The sequence below is a fragment of the Macadamia integrifolia genome, chromosome 5 (assembly GCF_013358625.1).
Source record: "Macadamia integrifolia cultivar HAES 741 chromosome 5, SCU_Mint_v3, whole genome shotgun sequence".
Taxonomy (NCBI): Eukaryota; Viridiplantae; Streptophyta; class Magnoliopsida; order Proteales; family Proteaceae; genus Macadamia; species Macadamia integrifolia.
In genome coordinates this window covers 37,113,587-37,126,258 of record NC_056561.1, presented here as the reverse complement: position 1 = coordinate 37,126,258, position 12,672 = coordinate 37,113,587, and the positions used below count along the sequence as shown (strand labels likewise).

The 12,672-nt window shown below is 36.5% G+C and overlaps 1 protein-coding gene across 1 annotated transcript; it reads left to right on the top strand.

The window, feature by feature from the left end:
- The first annotated feature begins 409 nt into the window (after positions 1-409).
- Positions 410-6,360, top strand: LOC122078864 (OPA3-like protein). Its single transcript, XM_042645044.1, has 4 exons — positions 410-946; positions 1,798-1,932; positions 2,688-2,774; positions 6,025-6,360. Exons 1-4 carry the CDS (start codon positions 818-820, stop codon positions 6,181-6,183), a joined length of 510 nt encoding a protein of 169 aa, XP_042500978.1. The 5' UTR covers positions 410-817; the 3' UTR covers positions 6,184-6,360.
- The last annotated feature ends 6,312 nt before the right edge of the window (positions 6,361-12,672 follow it).

The following is a 12,672-nucleotide window of genomic DNA, read 5'->3' as shown; positions in this document are numbered from 1 at the left end:
CATCTTCAATGCAAAGCAGCATGGTCTTTTTGCTCCACTGTGTGTAGGCACGAGTGCACGTAATTAGGTAGCGTTCTTTCTTCTTCCCTTTGATTATTTTTCTCTTCCCTGAAAAAAATGAATATAAATGAGAAAAAGATCACTACCCAGACACAAGAGGTGGCGAAAAGACCACCCTATTATTGTGGTTGGATGGTTGTGTAACTTCCCTGGTTGGTCCCTACATTGGCGCAATGAGCATGCAACCAAGTAGCCTAGCAAATTAAAAGGGGAAAACGAGCCTACTCGGGAGCATGGTTCATATGCCCAAATACAAACCCTCACAAAATGACTGATCTGTCCCTTACGAAAGATGAAATTCCACTCCTGTTGATGATGCTTTCAGGGATATTCTCATTGACCCCGCACTCATGTAGGAACCACCCTACCGGGAAGAAGAAACTCCCCCACCCTATAATGGCATTGCCAACACCTCATATTCAGAAAAAACCTTTCACTATTATTCTTTGCATTGTGAACTTGTGATGAAGGTCAATGCCAGCTCCGGAGAATCCCTGATGACCTACTTAGCAGATTCGATGCCGTGGTTCTCACGGCTTTCTTACTTGTCAAGAAAACCCCACCTCAAATTGGAAGCACAACGGTCGCTCACTTTATTTTCATCTATTTAGCTCTTGAAGCTATCTTATTTTTCTTTTGGTAGAATTGAATTGTCTTTTTTTTTCGGTATAATTGAAGCTATCTTATTCATAGAGCCCAAAGATCGAGCAGGTGGTGCTCATTTAATTCAAACTAAATACCCAGTAGAGCAGGAGTTATGGTCCTTCCTCTCCTGAAGCTCGAAACCCTCGCCTTGAAGACACTATGTAAACCCATCGCTAATAGGCTCAAGAAAGAGGCTGGATTGCATCCCAGGTTCCGCCAGTTGATTATCAATTTTGCCCAGGTCCTTCTCCCCTAACTTTTTATCCATTTATCGTTCCTTTACTTCTAATCATTTGTTGGTTATTGAAGAAATTTTATTTCAGTCATTTTACATTATATTAAGATGATGTTTGTTGATCTTTCTTTGGGTTTGGATTGATTTTATGCCTTGGCTGTTGAATTATGGAGTAATTCTGCTGGAGGGTTATGCGACCGTAGCCTATTTATATGTTTTATGAATTCATCTTATCCTTTTATTTGTTGACATTGATGGCATGGATCAAAGTTTGCTAGGACCAGTTGTTTGTTGATCACAGGTCAAACAAGTTTCTATGAACAGTTTCAGAGACTTTATAGTGAATTTGTGGGGATGACTGAATGATTACGAGTTTGTTCCAAGATATGCTGGCATTATTTTTACCAGGTGGTCTGTTTTTCATCTATTACAGATCCTGTCTCTCTCTCAGTTTGCTTCACCTTACAGTTCATTCAATGTTTCCTCAATTTCATACCCGAGAATATTATTCATTCTTCGACCTCGAATGGTTGGATTAGACTTCTTCAGTTGTTGTTCAAAGTAACAGTTGAAAACAAGAAACTTCTAATCACATGTTTTGACTAAATAGAAGTGACCAGTTAGTGCCCAACATCCTGTCCAATACAACCTAATTTTGGAAATTGAAGCATTCTTGTTACAGTTGTTCTCTCTTCTCTCTATCCATATATATGTTTTTGCTAATTTTGATACTTTAATAACTAATACCTGCAACAAATAAGCTCTGATGCTGATATATCCTCAAATTTAGCCATTTTAATTTGGAGTGTAATTTTGCTAGTTCAAGAGTTTTTCCCTAACACATCTGCTGGGGTCAGGCAAATCATCGGTTCCAAACAAATGTGCAAAGACGCTTCTATGGTCATGCAACTGAAGTTGAGATCCGCCCTTTGAATGAGGAGAAAGCTGTTGAAGATGCTGCTGATCTTATTGGGGAACTATTTGTGTTCTCGGTATGCTTCATGCCTATATATACTTTTTAGGTCACCTGTATAAGAAACTGTTGTATAAATTGAAATGCTAGTGTACTTATGTGTATTCTTAAATGTTAGTTCATAAATGCATTTGCTTTTCTGCATAAAATTGTATTTTCATTTCTAAGTGTGGAATACTTAGTGCATTTGGTGCGGGTGGTGGGGGTTGGGATGGCGAGGGTTGATCATCAGCAAATATGATTTCTAGTGTACCTAGTGAAGAAATATGTGTGCACATGAGCTCATATGCGTAACATATGCTATAGTTGTGCCATGCAATTCTATAAATTTTTGTAGAACTAAACTTTAGGTTTTCGGAGTCCCTGCATTCCTTCCTTTAAGCCTCTGTGTAACTTATGGTTGAGCAATACCTAGGACTGCATAGGGTGGAAGAAACAACTTCCCCGTTTATGTGTATCACATACCAAGGGAACTTTTGACTAGTTTGGCAATCCTAACAATCTATTCACAGTCAATTATGTTCCATATGAATGATAAGAAACATATATGGATGAGCTGAAAGCATGCATACTGTGTTTTCCTGGTAAATATTCTAGGAATGCTGGATCCTGGTTCCTAACCCTGCATGCATGCCATAAGTACAAAAATACATGGGAGATGATGGTTTCTTACTGTCCATAAATCAGTATTCCCTTTTCTGTATGTTTCTTAGACAACCTGAGTCTAATCTGTATACTAAAATGATGTTCTACGATGTGCTGTCATTCATTTAGGTTGCGGGAGGTGTTGTGGTCTTTGAGGTGCAAAGAAGTGCTAGATCAGAGGCTAGAAAGGAGGAATTACGCAGCCAGGAATTAGAGGTAATATTTCAAAATTCTCTTTTGCTTTAGGTCATTGAATCATTTCTATTTCCTCATTATCATTTTATATCAAACATCCTATAGATGAATTTTCTTTTACATTTACCCAAGGATTAAAGTTTTGGTCACCGTATCGGTCGGCTAAATTTGAGGTACATATAGGTATCATATCGTATCGGAAATACGCTAAGATATGCTAAAGATCAAGGATTAAAGTATTAGTATCAGTCAGCTAAATTTAAGATATGTATCGGAAGGTATCATATCGTATCGGAGATAATTTAAACCATGCATTTACCTGCATGAACTGAAGTCTAGTCCTTGCATTCTCATGTTTTCAGAAAAAAGACTTTGATGACTTCCTAAATTGTGTAGAAAACAAATAAATGCTTAAAAGAATTTCCAATCTAGAAAATTTCAAACTTTAAAGTATTTTCTGATAGAGGATTAGATTTCTGGTTTTGGGAAAGATTTCACTGAGGATAACTGAATATCAAGGATCTCTCTTGTCTTTCTCTCTCTCTTTGAATGAGAAACTATTACTTTCCCGGCTTTTGCAAACCTCTTTCTCTCCTTCACAAAGTCTTCCTTTTGTTAGCTATGTTTTCTATTTTATTTTAAAATATATGCCAACGGTAATGAAATTGTGTTATTTTAGATGTTAAATTTATCTTTATTATTCTTCATCATGCTGTTCCTCTTTTTTCCTTCTTCTTCTTCTTCTTCTTTTTTTTTTTCCCCCCCACTTCCTCGCTCTCCCCCCTTGGGCTGCAAATAAAAAATTTCTTCCTCCTCTACTCTCGAAGCAAATTCTTGTTTTATCCCCCTTTCCGATGGGTTATTAGAACAAGAGAGAAGCGTCAACGTCAAGACAAGCAAAAAGGATTCCAGAAGTAAACGTCACCAGAAAATACATTAAATCGAACAGGAAACAACACTGGCTATACAACCTGCAAAATCATTCAATTTAAACACACCTTCCTTGTCTAGAGAGTTATTCTTCCCCATATCTCATTTTTGTAAACCTGTATCCTTCTATTATAGCATTAAGTTTCTTTCAAACTCCCATTTTTCTCAAACCAGAAGCTGCAATATTCCACACCCTTCCACTCTAGAAACTACACAAGATTTAGGCATCCTGAGTGACTCCCATGATTTAAAGTATCAATGTGTATCGTACACATGGTTTAAAGTATCTCCGATACGATACGAGACGATACCCCTGTGATAAGTATCTTAAACATCGTACAGTATCGGCCGATACTTATCGGTATCAGTCGACACCTATACGGTACATGTATTTTAAAAATTTTCTATGTATCAAAGCGTATCGTAGACGATACGCTCTATTACTCATCAATAGATACTGATACCCTTGATACGTACAATTGAGCCCCTAGCAATTGAATTACATGGGTATCGGTTCCTATTGAATCATATTGAACCAATATGCAACTGATACTCATTGATACTTAAGATACATATCTACGAAACCCATTTCACTTTCGAAACAAAGCTTATTCTTCTCACTGACAATACTTATGTTTCCAAAATTTGAAGCACAACTGCACTTTTACCCAACAGATCTCACAATCTTGATTTACCATTCTTTCATATTCTTTTTGTCATGAATTATGGAATCGTCATGTTGATCATCTCCTTGAATTTATATTTGCAAAGTCCTTGCAGCTACGTAAGTGTTTTTTCGTTTGATTCTCCATTCCATTTAATTCTTAATTTCTATAATAATCCTCACAACTAGTGTCATCATTTCCATTTAATGTTGTTTGTCTTTGCGACAAGCCAAGTGTGTTGATCCTTCCACAAAATTGAACATTATATCTAATGTCATAATTGCTCAAGTCACTGTCATTCTATTTGCAGTGTTCTAATAGTATTTTTTATAAGAAGCTGGATGGCAAGATAAAAAAATTAAGTTTGTTTTACTTCTTTTTTTGCTATGTTTGAGTAGATTTAGGTAAAGCAAACAAAAGCATTGCATCAATTTGTTCATAGATTTTAAAATTTTGTTGAAAGTCGACAATAGACCATTACTACATGTAAGTAACCTTATCATTTTGAACAATTTCAATTGAATACGCTCATCTTTCAGTACGATGTTCTCTATTTTAGTGTTTATGCTTGATACATGTAAAATATATATAGCTTTGTTTTACTGTTTTTTATGCAAAAATTTAAAAAAATGTGTTTCCTGTCCATTTATGTGAATATCTTAGCATATCTCCAATACGATACGATACCTTCCGATATGTATCTTAAATTTATCTGACCAATACAGCGACCAATACTGATACTATAATCCTTGGTAACACCATTCAATGTATCAAGCGTCTCTTTTTTATTTTCTTGCGGTTCTCTTAAAAACCCAAGATTCTACAAAAGCCTCAAACTAGAGAGAGACACAAATATAGATTGTTTTACCATTGAAGTCTAAAGGAGGCCTCTATCTACCTTGTCCTCTCAGAGTCCCAGACTATTCTATTTTCCCCATCCCAACCCAGCTCACCCACTCGCCCACCCACCATATCCACAGGATTTTGATAAACTAGGAAGGGTGAGTCCAGCACTCTCCCAAGGGCCAGAATGGGTTTACCCTGTGGGCTATGTTTGAATTCTGGCAACTCTCCTTAGTACAAAAGCGACATTTATACCTAAACACTTGTGGGTTTAACAGGGGAATCTCCACATCCATGGCACTGCTCATGACGATGTCCTAATCCAAGACCCAGTTATTGTATCTGCTTACGTTCTTCTGATTGATGATGTAGAAAGTTGTCTGTGGAAGGTTTAAATCTATTGTTTTGCTGATATAATGCAGCAAGCATCAGATCACCTGAATGACAGTCAATTTATCATAGAGATAACATAGGGAAAAATTACTTTATAGCTTTGTTCTATCAAAGCTACAATAACACAGTAATTTATCATGGGGTAAGACTTGAACTTGATGTATGTACCTTTGGAAGCAGAGCATGACTTTGGTCATTGTAGCTAACATTTGCCCTATTTCTTTCCATCATTTACTACTTGTACTTTCTTCTTGGGAGTTACTTGCATTTCTTTTGCATAAAGTAGGTAGAAACAAATAGATCCTATGACCTGTTACTATGAATGTTTGAAGTTAAATACACTTAACCTAAACACCTTGTTAGGACCATTGTCTTGTCTTAAAAGGGTTAGTCCATTTATCTCCTTGACATGTACTAATTTTATTTCTTTCAATGTTCAGCCAATGAGGCAAAAAGATGAAGAGATGGCTGGAGAATTGGAACTTCTTAAGCATAAATTTGAAGAGCTTGAACATCTTGCTAGGGGACGAGGACTAAGTGGTCATTTCAACTTCAAGCCTCTGGCTACTGAAAATGTAAAGTCAACAACACCTCACTAAGTAGGTTATCTGATCATGAATATTTTAGTTTCACCTGTTACAGGAAAGATCTGTGATTTTTGCATATGGTTTTTCTTGAGTAAATAGGGATTTGTTTCATTGTCCCGTTTGTAAATGAAAATAAACTGAAGCTTGGAAGAATTTTTATTTTTTAATAAACGGAAGTATTAAACAGCACCAGCAGCACCAGCATCCCTAAAAAAAGAAAAAAAAAGAAAAAAAATAATTAATTAAACTATAAACCCCAACCCTCTCCCTAGTGTGTAGCAGGAGAGTCAATCCTATGACCTCTTGAGACCCTTGCTACCTACTGGCAGAGTTGCCACGACCTATGCTTAAGGGTTATTTATTTATTTTTCTAGTACAAAGAAAATGAAATTTCATTGATAAGAAATGAGTGAATGTACATCATTGTAGGAATTAGAATTATAAAATGATTTTCTCTTTGCCAATACCCGTGTCTTATAAGTATGACCACTTCATTTGTAGGTTTAGAACAAAAACCAAGATTAGACAAAAAAATTATGTACTTGAGCAATATTGTGAGTTTGTTACAAACAAAACCAATAGTTATTAAAAAAAAAAAAAAAGCAATGATAGACCTATAATATCAATGGATGTGGATGATGAAAATTGTGTCCCATGGTTTCTATGACTAATGTTCTTCTTTTGGTAAATTTACATTTAAGGTTTTCAACAAATAAAATAAAATAAAATAAAATAATTACATTTAAGGTACCGAATGTTTAGGTATTTATGTTTAAAGTACCTAATGTTTAAAAATCTATGTTTGGGGTATCAGGCACAAACAGTGTTGGGTACATGTTAACAAATGATGATGATAATGAAATGATCAAAATTCCATTCGTTTCTATATCTATCAAAAAGATTACATACCAAAAAATAAATATATCAAAAGATTTTAATTTGAAGGATATGGTCCCACGGCACGATTTTACATTTTTTTAACTTTTGATTTAGATCAATGGTCGTTCATATGGCATTTTAAATAATAGTAAACATGATGGTACCGTGTGATTTTAGATCACATCATTAATAACTTTAAACGATTTCAATTGGAAGGACATGATTAAATCATAATGTTTTAATATTTTTGAATATCTGATTGGTTAATAGCAATTCAATTAGAATTTTAAGTCATGGAAAATGTGATAGTACAATATGATCAAAGATCACACCATCACAAAAGTGTAGAAGACAAAATAAATAAATAAAATAAAAAATAAAAAATAAAGAATTTTGATTAGAAGAATACAATTCAACCATTATATTTTGGCTTTTTTATAAACTTGGTTTGCAATATGATTGTCCATTTAACCTTTTAAATTATAAAAAACACATTGGAAAAGTCTGATGTATGATCAGATCATTCTTTGGGGAAGAGAGGACATGTGGTAGATATCCCAAACCATGAGGAGAGAGACCTAGAATTTAAACTAGAGCGAGATTGACAGGTTGTTGACAAAGCCCAAGGAAGATTATTTTCTAATAGTATGGAATTTTCTTTACTCACTTGAAATTTAATATTCGTTTAGCTTGTTTTCATCTTTGGATTGGAATCTTGTATTCTACATATCCATATGATTGAGTCCCTAGGTTTCTGGGTCTTGATTCCTTTTGAGCTCCTTCCAACTACTTGCTCCTTAACTAGCAAGTGTTTTGAACGCTAGAAATGCATTCTATGGATAGATTTAAAGATGCCTTCAGATTATGAGTGTTAATTTCAAGATACAATTTGTACAAATCAAAACCACTGAGTCAGTTTGCTTTTCATGTATTTGGTTCTTCTACGGTTTCAATATTTCGGTTCAACCAATTCAATTTAATTTGGTTCTTATTCTTTTTGGGTTCGAATTTATTTCGTTTGTTTCAAGCCAATATTTTAAATTTAAAAGTGAATTGAAACCACTCCAATTAAATTTCATTTTTCAAATCCAAACTGATTTTTTCGATTCAATTTAAACGGTTGGTTTCATTTCTGGTTCTAGATTGACACCCTTATTTCAGATTACAGCTGCGATTGGTAGCATCAAAAAATGTTTCTGGTAGCTTTTTTGTTTTACGGAAACAAGAAAACGGAATCTTTCATTTGGTGTACATAGTTCATTTTTTCGTTTTTCAAGCAAACCAGGTAAAAAAAAAGCAGGAAAAATGAGAAATGTTGAAACATGGTTGAGAAACATTTCATTTAGAAAAAAATTCATGTCCCTGGTAATTTCCTTAAGGTCAAAATGTTATTTGTCTCCTTGAAACTTTGAAGAACCAAAACCTTCTCTGTCTCTTTGAAACCTTGAAGAACTAGAGTGGTGAAAAATCCGTGAAGAACTCTAGCTCGATTCCTACTCTCCCTCAACATTGGTGATCACTGATCTCCCTCATCCCAGTCTCGGTGAAATCAAATTGAGAAACCCATTCCGTGAAGAAAAAATTCCTGTTCGATTCCCTCTCTCTACCTCATTCCTATCTCGATGAAACTATATATGAAACATGCTTACTTACCAAACACCATTTTTCAGGCAAAAAATGCTTTTTTTAACACAAACAGAAAATTCTAGTTTTGACACGAAACATCGTTTCTGGAATACCAAACGCAACCATAAGTTCTGGCCACTCAGTAATGAACATCTACACATGAGATAGAAAAGGTAGTGAAGACACATGTGATTAACTACACATGAGATAGAAAAGGTAGTGAAGACACATGCGAATAACTAAGTGTTGCGGCAAGAAATCGTTCTAGGCAGTTTGTGGGAACTGCATAAAGAAGAAAACACAAGAGAGTGGTACATCCGATGGTAGCATATTTTGTCATAATAGAATGCCCCCACTCCTACTGAGCTACTTGTGGTCAGCCAGAGTCTTTGGGCCATGCTTTCCCACTGTTCTGATTTGTCTTGTCCTTTAGCCAAAAACATGGTCCTCTACCGAACGGGGGTCATTACTCCTTTTTGCTGTGGCCACGTGACATGTTCTGTGGGAAGGACAATCGGCTTAAGGGCTTGACCCTTGGGTTTTCGAATTATTATCTCCCTTAGCCATTAATGCACCACGAGTTCGCCGGGAGGTGTGCTGAAGCAGCGACAACTATTAATGATTGAAAAGATGCCATTTTGATAGGCTGATGATTGAGGAGACACCATGTCAGCGTTTTTGCCACCAGCCTGGTGCTAGGGGGGCAGAACCAGTTCGCTCAGGCAATATGTTTCATGTCTTTTCCCATGAGGGGTGTCACTTCATCGCTCAGCATTAAATGCCCCCCATGCGCATTTGGGGGTGAAAAGTGTATTTTTTTAAGCCTTTCCACTATTCATCTTCTCCATTTCTTCTTCTTCCTCCTTGAGTTTGAGAGCTTTCCTTCCCATGTCTTTGCTCCTCCTCTCATCATCGGTAGGCCGTCACCGTCGTCATTGCATTCTTTCCCCTTGCTAAAACTCGTTTTGTTCATCAAGAAGACTCTTCCTTCTCTTTTACATCATTTCCTTAGGCTTAAGTTTGTTTCCACCATTAATGGCATCCAACAGATTGCTGAGGATAAGTGTCACCACTAGGGCGATGTTCACGCTCTCTATGCAAGATTCGTTGAATGCCCCTCAGGGGTATGACTCTAGCCCTTCTTCTATTGTGGTTGTCCCGACCACATCGTCTTCTTTAGGGATGGACCCTAGTTTGGTCGTTCCCGGTGTTCAGAGGAGCATTGGCCCTGCCTTCATCCCCATGGGCATTGGCCTCGATGCCTTGAACTACCACAACCACCTAGTGGGGGATGACCTAGTCACAAATTAAATCACGATTCCATGTACCTGACTCAGTCACCCTCTAAGCGCCTATCGTTAACGAACTGTCTTGTATGCTGGTCACCGACGAGGTATGTCTGTATGAGGAGTTTTTTAGAGTCGGGATCCGCTTCCCCATTCACCCCTTTGTGAGTGTGTTCTTCAATATTTTGCTATCAACCTTTCTCAGCTTCTCCTGAACGGCTAGTGAAGTTTGTTGGGTTCTGTGTTCTTGGCAACGGGATGGACTGTTCGACATCTTTTTTCCTCTTCTTGGTGTGTTTTCATTTGAACTTCCAAGGCTATCATCGTGGCTGGTACGTGATGAGCCAATGCGTGAAGATTAAGGCTGTGGATGAAAACCCAAAAGAATATGTTCTTTGCATCGGGGTTCGAAGGTTTCCTGATCAGCAACAACTGGTTCGAACCAGACATCGTTACAGTGAACATTCACCCCACCCTGATGGCCTCAGATGAGCAGACCCTTAAAGTACTGCAAGATTGGGTACCATTCACCATCGTACCTCCTCGTACAGATGAAGATGTAGCTATAATTCCTTCCTTGTCTTGCTTGAACAACCCTTTTCTTCACTTTACTGGATCTCTCTCTTCTTACCTTATCCGAATGCTCACAAATTAATGGGGATTGTGTGTACGTATCAAGGTAGAGAGAGAATCCTTTAGTCTCCAAATTAATATACACTCTCCAGCCTCCTATAACAGCTAGAGAGTTCAAAGGACATATCCCACTTTACCACAACCACCTAAAAGCCAGGAGGTAGAGTTGAAGTTAGAGAGACGTTGCACAACGTCTCTCGTGACTTAGTCAAATATTAGTCCATCAAAATAGGGATTTATTTATGTTATGGATAAATCCAACAATCCCCCACTTGGACTGTGACCAAAATCACCCAAAATAAAAGACTTGAATTCCATCAAATAACCTATCATTGATAGTATAACACAATACCTTGAGTGAATAGCTTTATTAATATGAATTATGGTGATCATATGTCATTTATACCAACACACTCTCTTCTACTATTACAATACCAATAATTCCATTCAAACTGGTGTATAAAAGGGTAGATTGAACATAATGGTCTAAAGCTATAATATATCATTTATATCAAAGATTAAATGTGCACATAAAGATAGAGTTGAGAAACATTCAGAAATATCAATAATATGATTAAATAATTAAGAGGTCTATTACAATGTGACTAGTACATTAATCTCTAACAAGATCCATATCTAAAACAAGATTTGCAAAGAGTTTGGGTGCTAATGCCTTAGTCAATGAATCAGCAATCATTAGAATTGTCTTTATATCAATTATAAAACCCTTTAGTTTTTGGACGGCCTCTTTTACAAAGTTGTATTTCACTCTAATATGCTTCGCGCTACTTAAATACTTGTCATTCTTGGAGTAGTACTCAACGGTAACATTGTCATAATACATTCTCAATGATTTCATGATGATGCCGACAACCCGAAGTTCTGAGATAAAATTTCATAACCAAAAGCATGCCACAGACTCTACTTCCATGATAGAAGTAGAGACACAAGTCTGCTTTTTGGATTTCTAAAAAATTACCCCTCCAGCAAGTAGGAAAACATTGTCTGATGTAGACTTTCTACTGTCAAGGCATCCAACATAATTAGAGTTGGAATATCCGATCACTTTCAATTGATCAGATGATCTATAAGTAAGCATGTATTCTTTTGTTCCCTGTAAATGATGCAATATCTTTTTTGCTGCCACCTAGTGATCTATACCAGGATTACTGACATCTTTTCCCAACATACTAACATCATAGCTATATCTGGACGAGTACAAATCATAAAGTACAGAAGGCTCCCTACAATAGAAGAATAGGGATGTCCTTTATCCTATCTCGCTCCAGCTCATTCTATGGACACTGACTCAAACTGAACTTATCTCCTTTCATCACAGGAGCAACATTTGGTCTATAATTCTTCATACCATATCTCACCAACACATTATTGATATATAATCTGTAATTCTTCATACCATATCTCTCCAAAAGCTTTCTATGACGGCCTAAGGAGTTGATGAGATCTATCACGATATATCTCTATGACAATCACATAATAGGCCAAACCCATATCGCTCATTTCAAAACTCTCAAAGGAATGATTTCGTATCCTTTAACATCTCAACAAATCCGAAAGACATTATAATATGGTTGAATTTGAGATACTACTGCTTGAAAGCTTGTTAAGTCCATGAATGGATTTTTTTTTTTTTTTTAAATTTACACACTAGACCTTCCTTTCCTTATTCACTAGACCCCTTAGCTGGTTCATGTAGACTTTATCCTCTAAGTCTAAATTTAAGAATTCCGCTTTCACATCCATTTGGTGGAGCTTCAAATTATCATAAGCCTCCAATGCTAACACCAATGCTAAAATGATTCTAAGTGATTCCTTCTTGGGTATAAGAGAGAAGGTCTCACGAAATCAAATGAGTTCCCTTTGAGTGAGCTTTTCGCAACTAGTCTGGCTTTATATCATTCAACATTAACCTTCGAGTCGCTTGGTCTTAAATAGCCATTTATCACCAATTGCTTTGAATCCCAAAGATAGTTCAACGAGCACCCAAACATCATTGTCACTCATGGATTTCAGCTCATCTTTCATAGCATCCACCATTTTAGTATAATCATTATCA

Bases quoted from the DNA above. Each gene is read 5' to 3' on its own strand.
- LOC122078864 (XM_042645044.1), top strand. From the start codon at position 818: ATGGTCCTTCCTCTCCTGAAGCTCGAAACCCTCGCCTTGAAGACACTA. The intron at 947-1,797 runs GTCCTTCTCCCC...TGCTGGGGTCAG, and splicing joins TGATTATCAATTTTGCCCAG to GCAAATCATCGGTTCCAAAC. The intron at 1,933-2,687 runs GTATGCTTCATG...TCATTCATTTAG, and splicing joins GGGAACTATTTGTGTTCTCG to GTTGCGGGAGGTGTTGTGGT.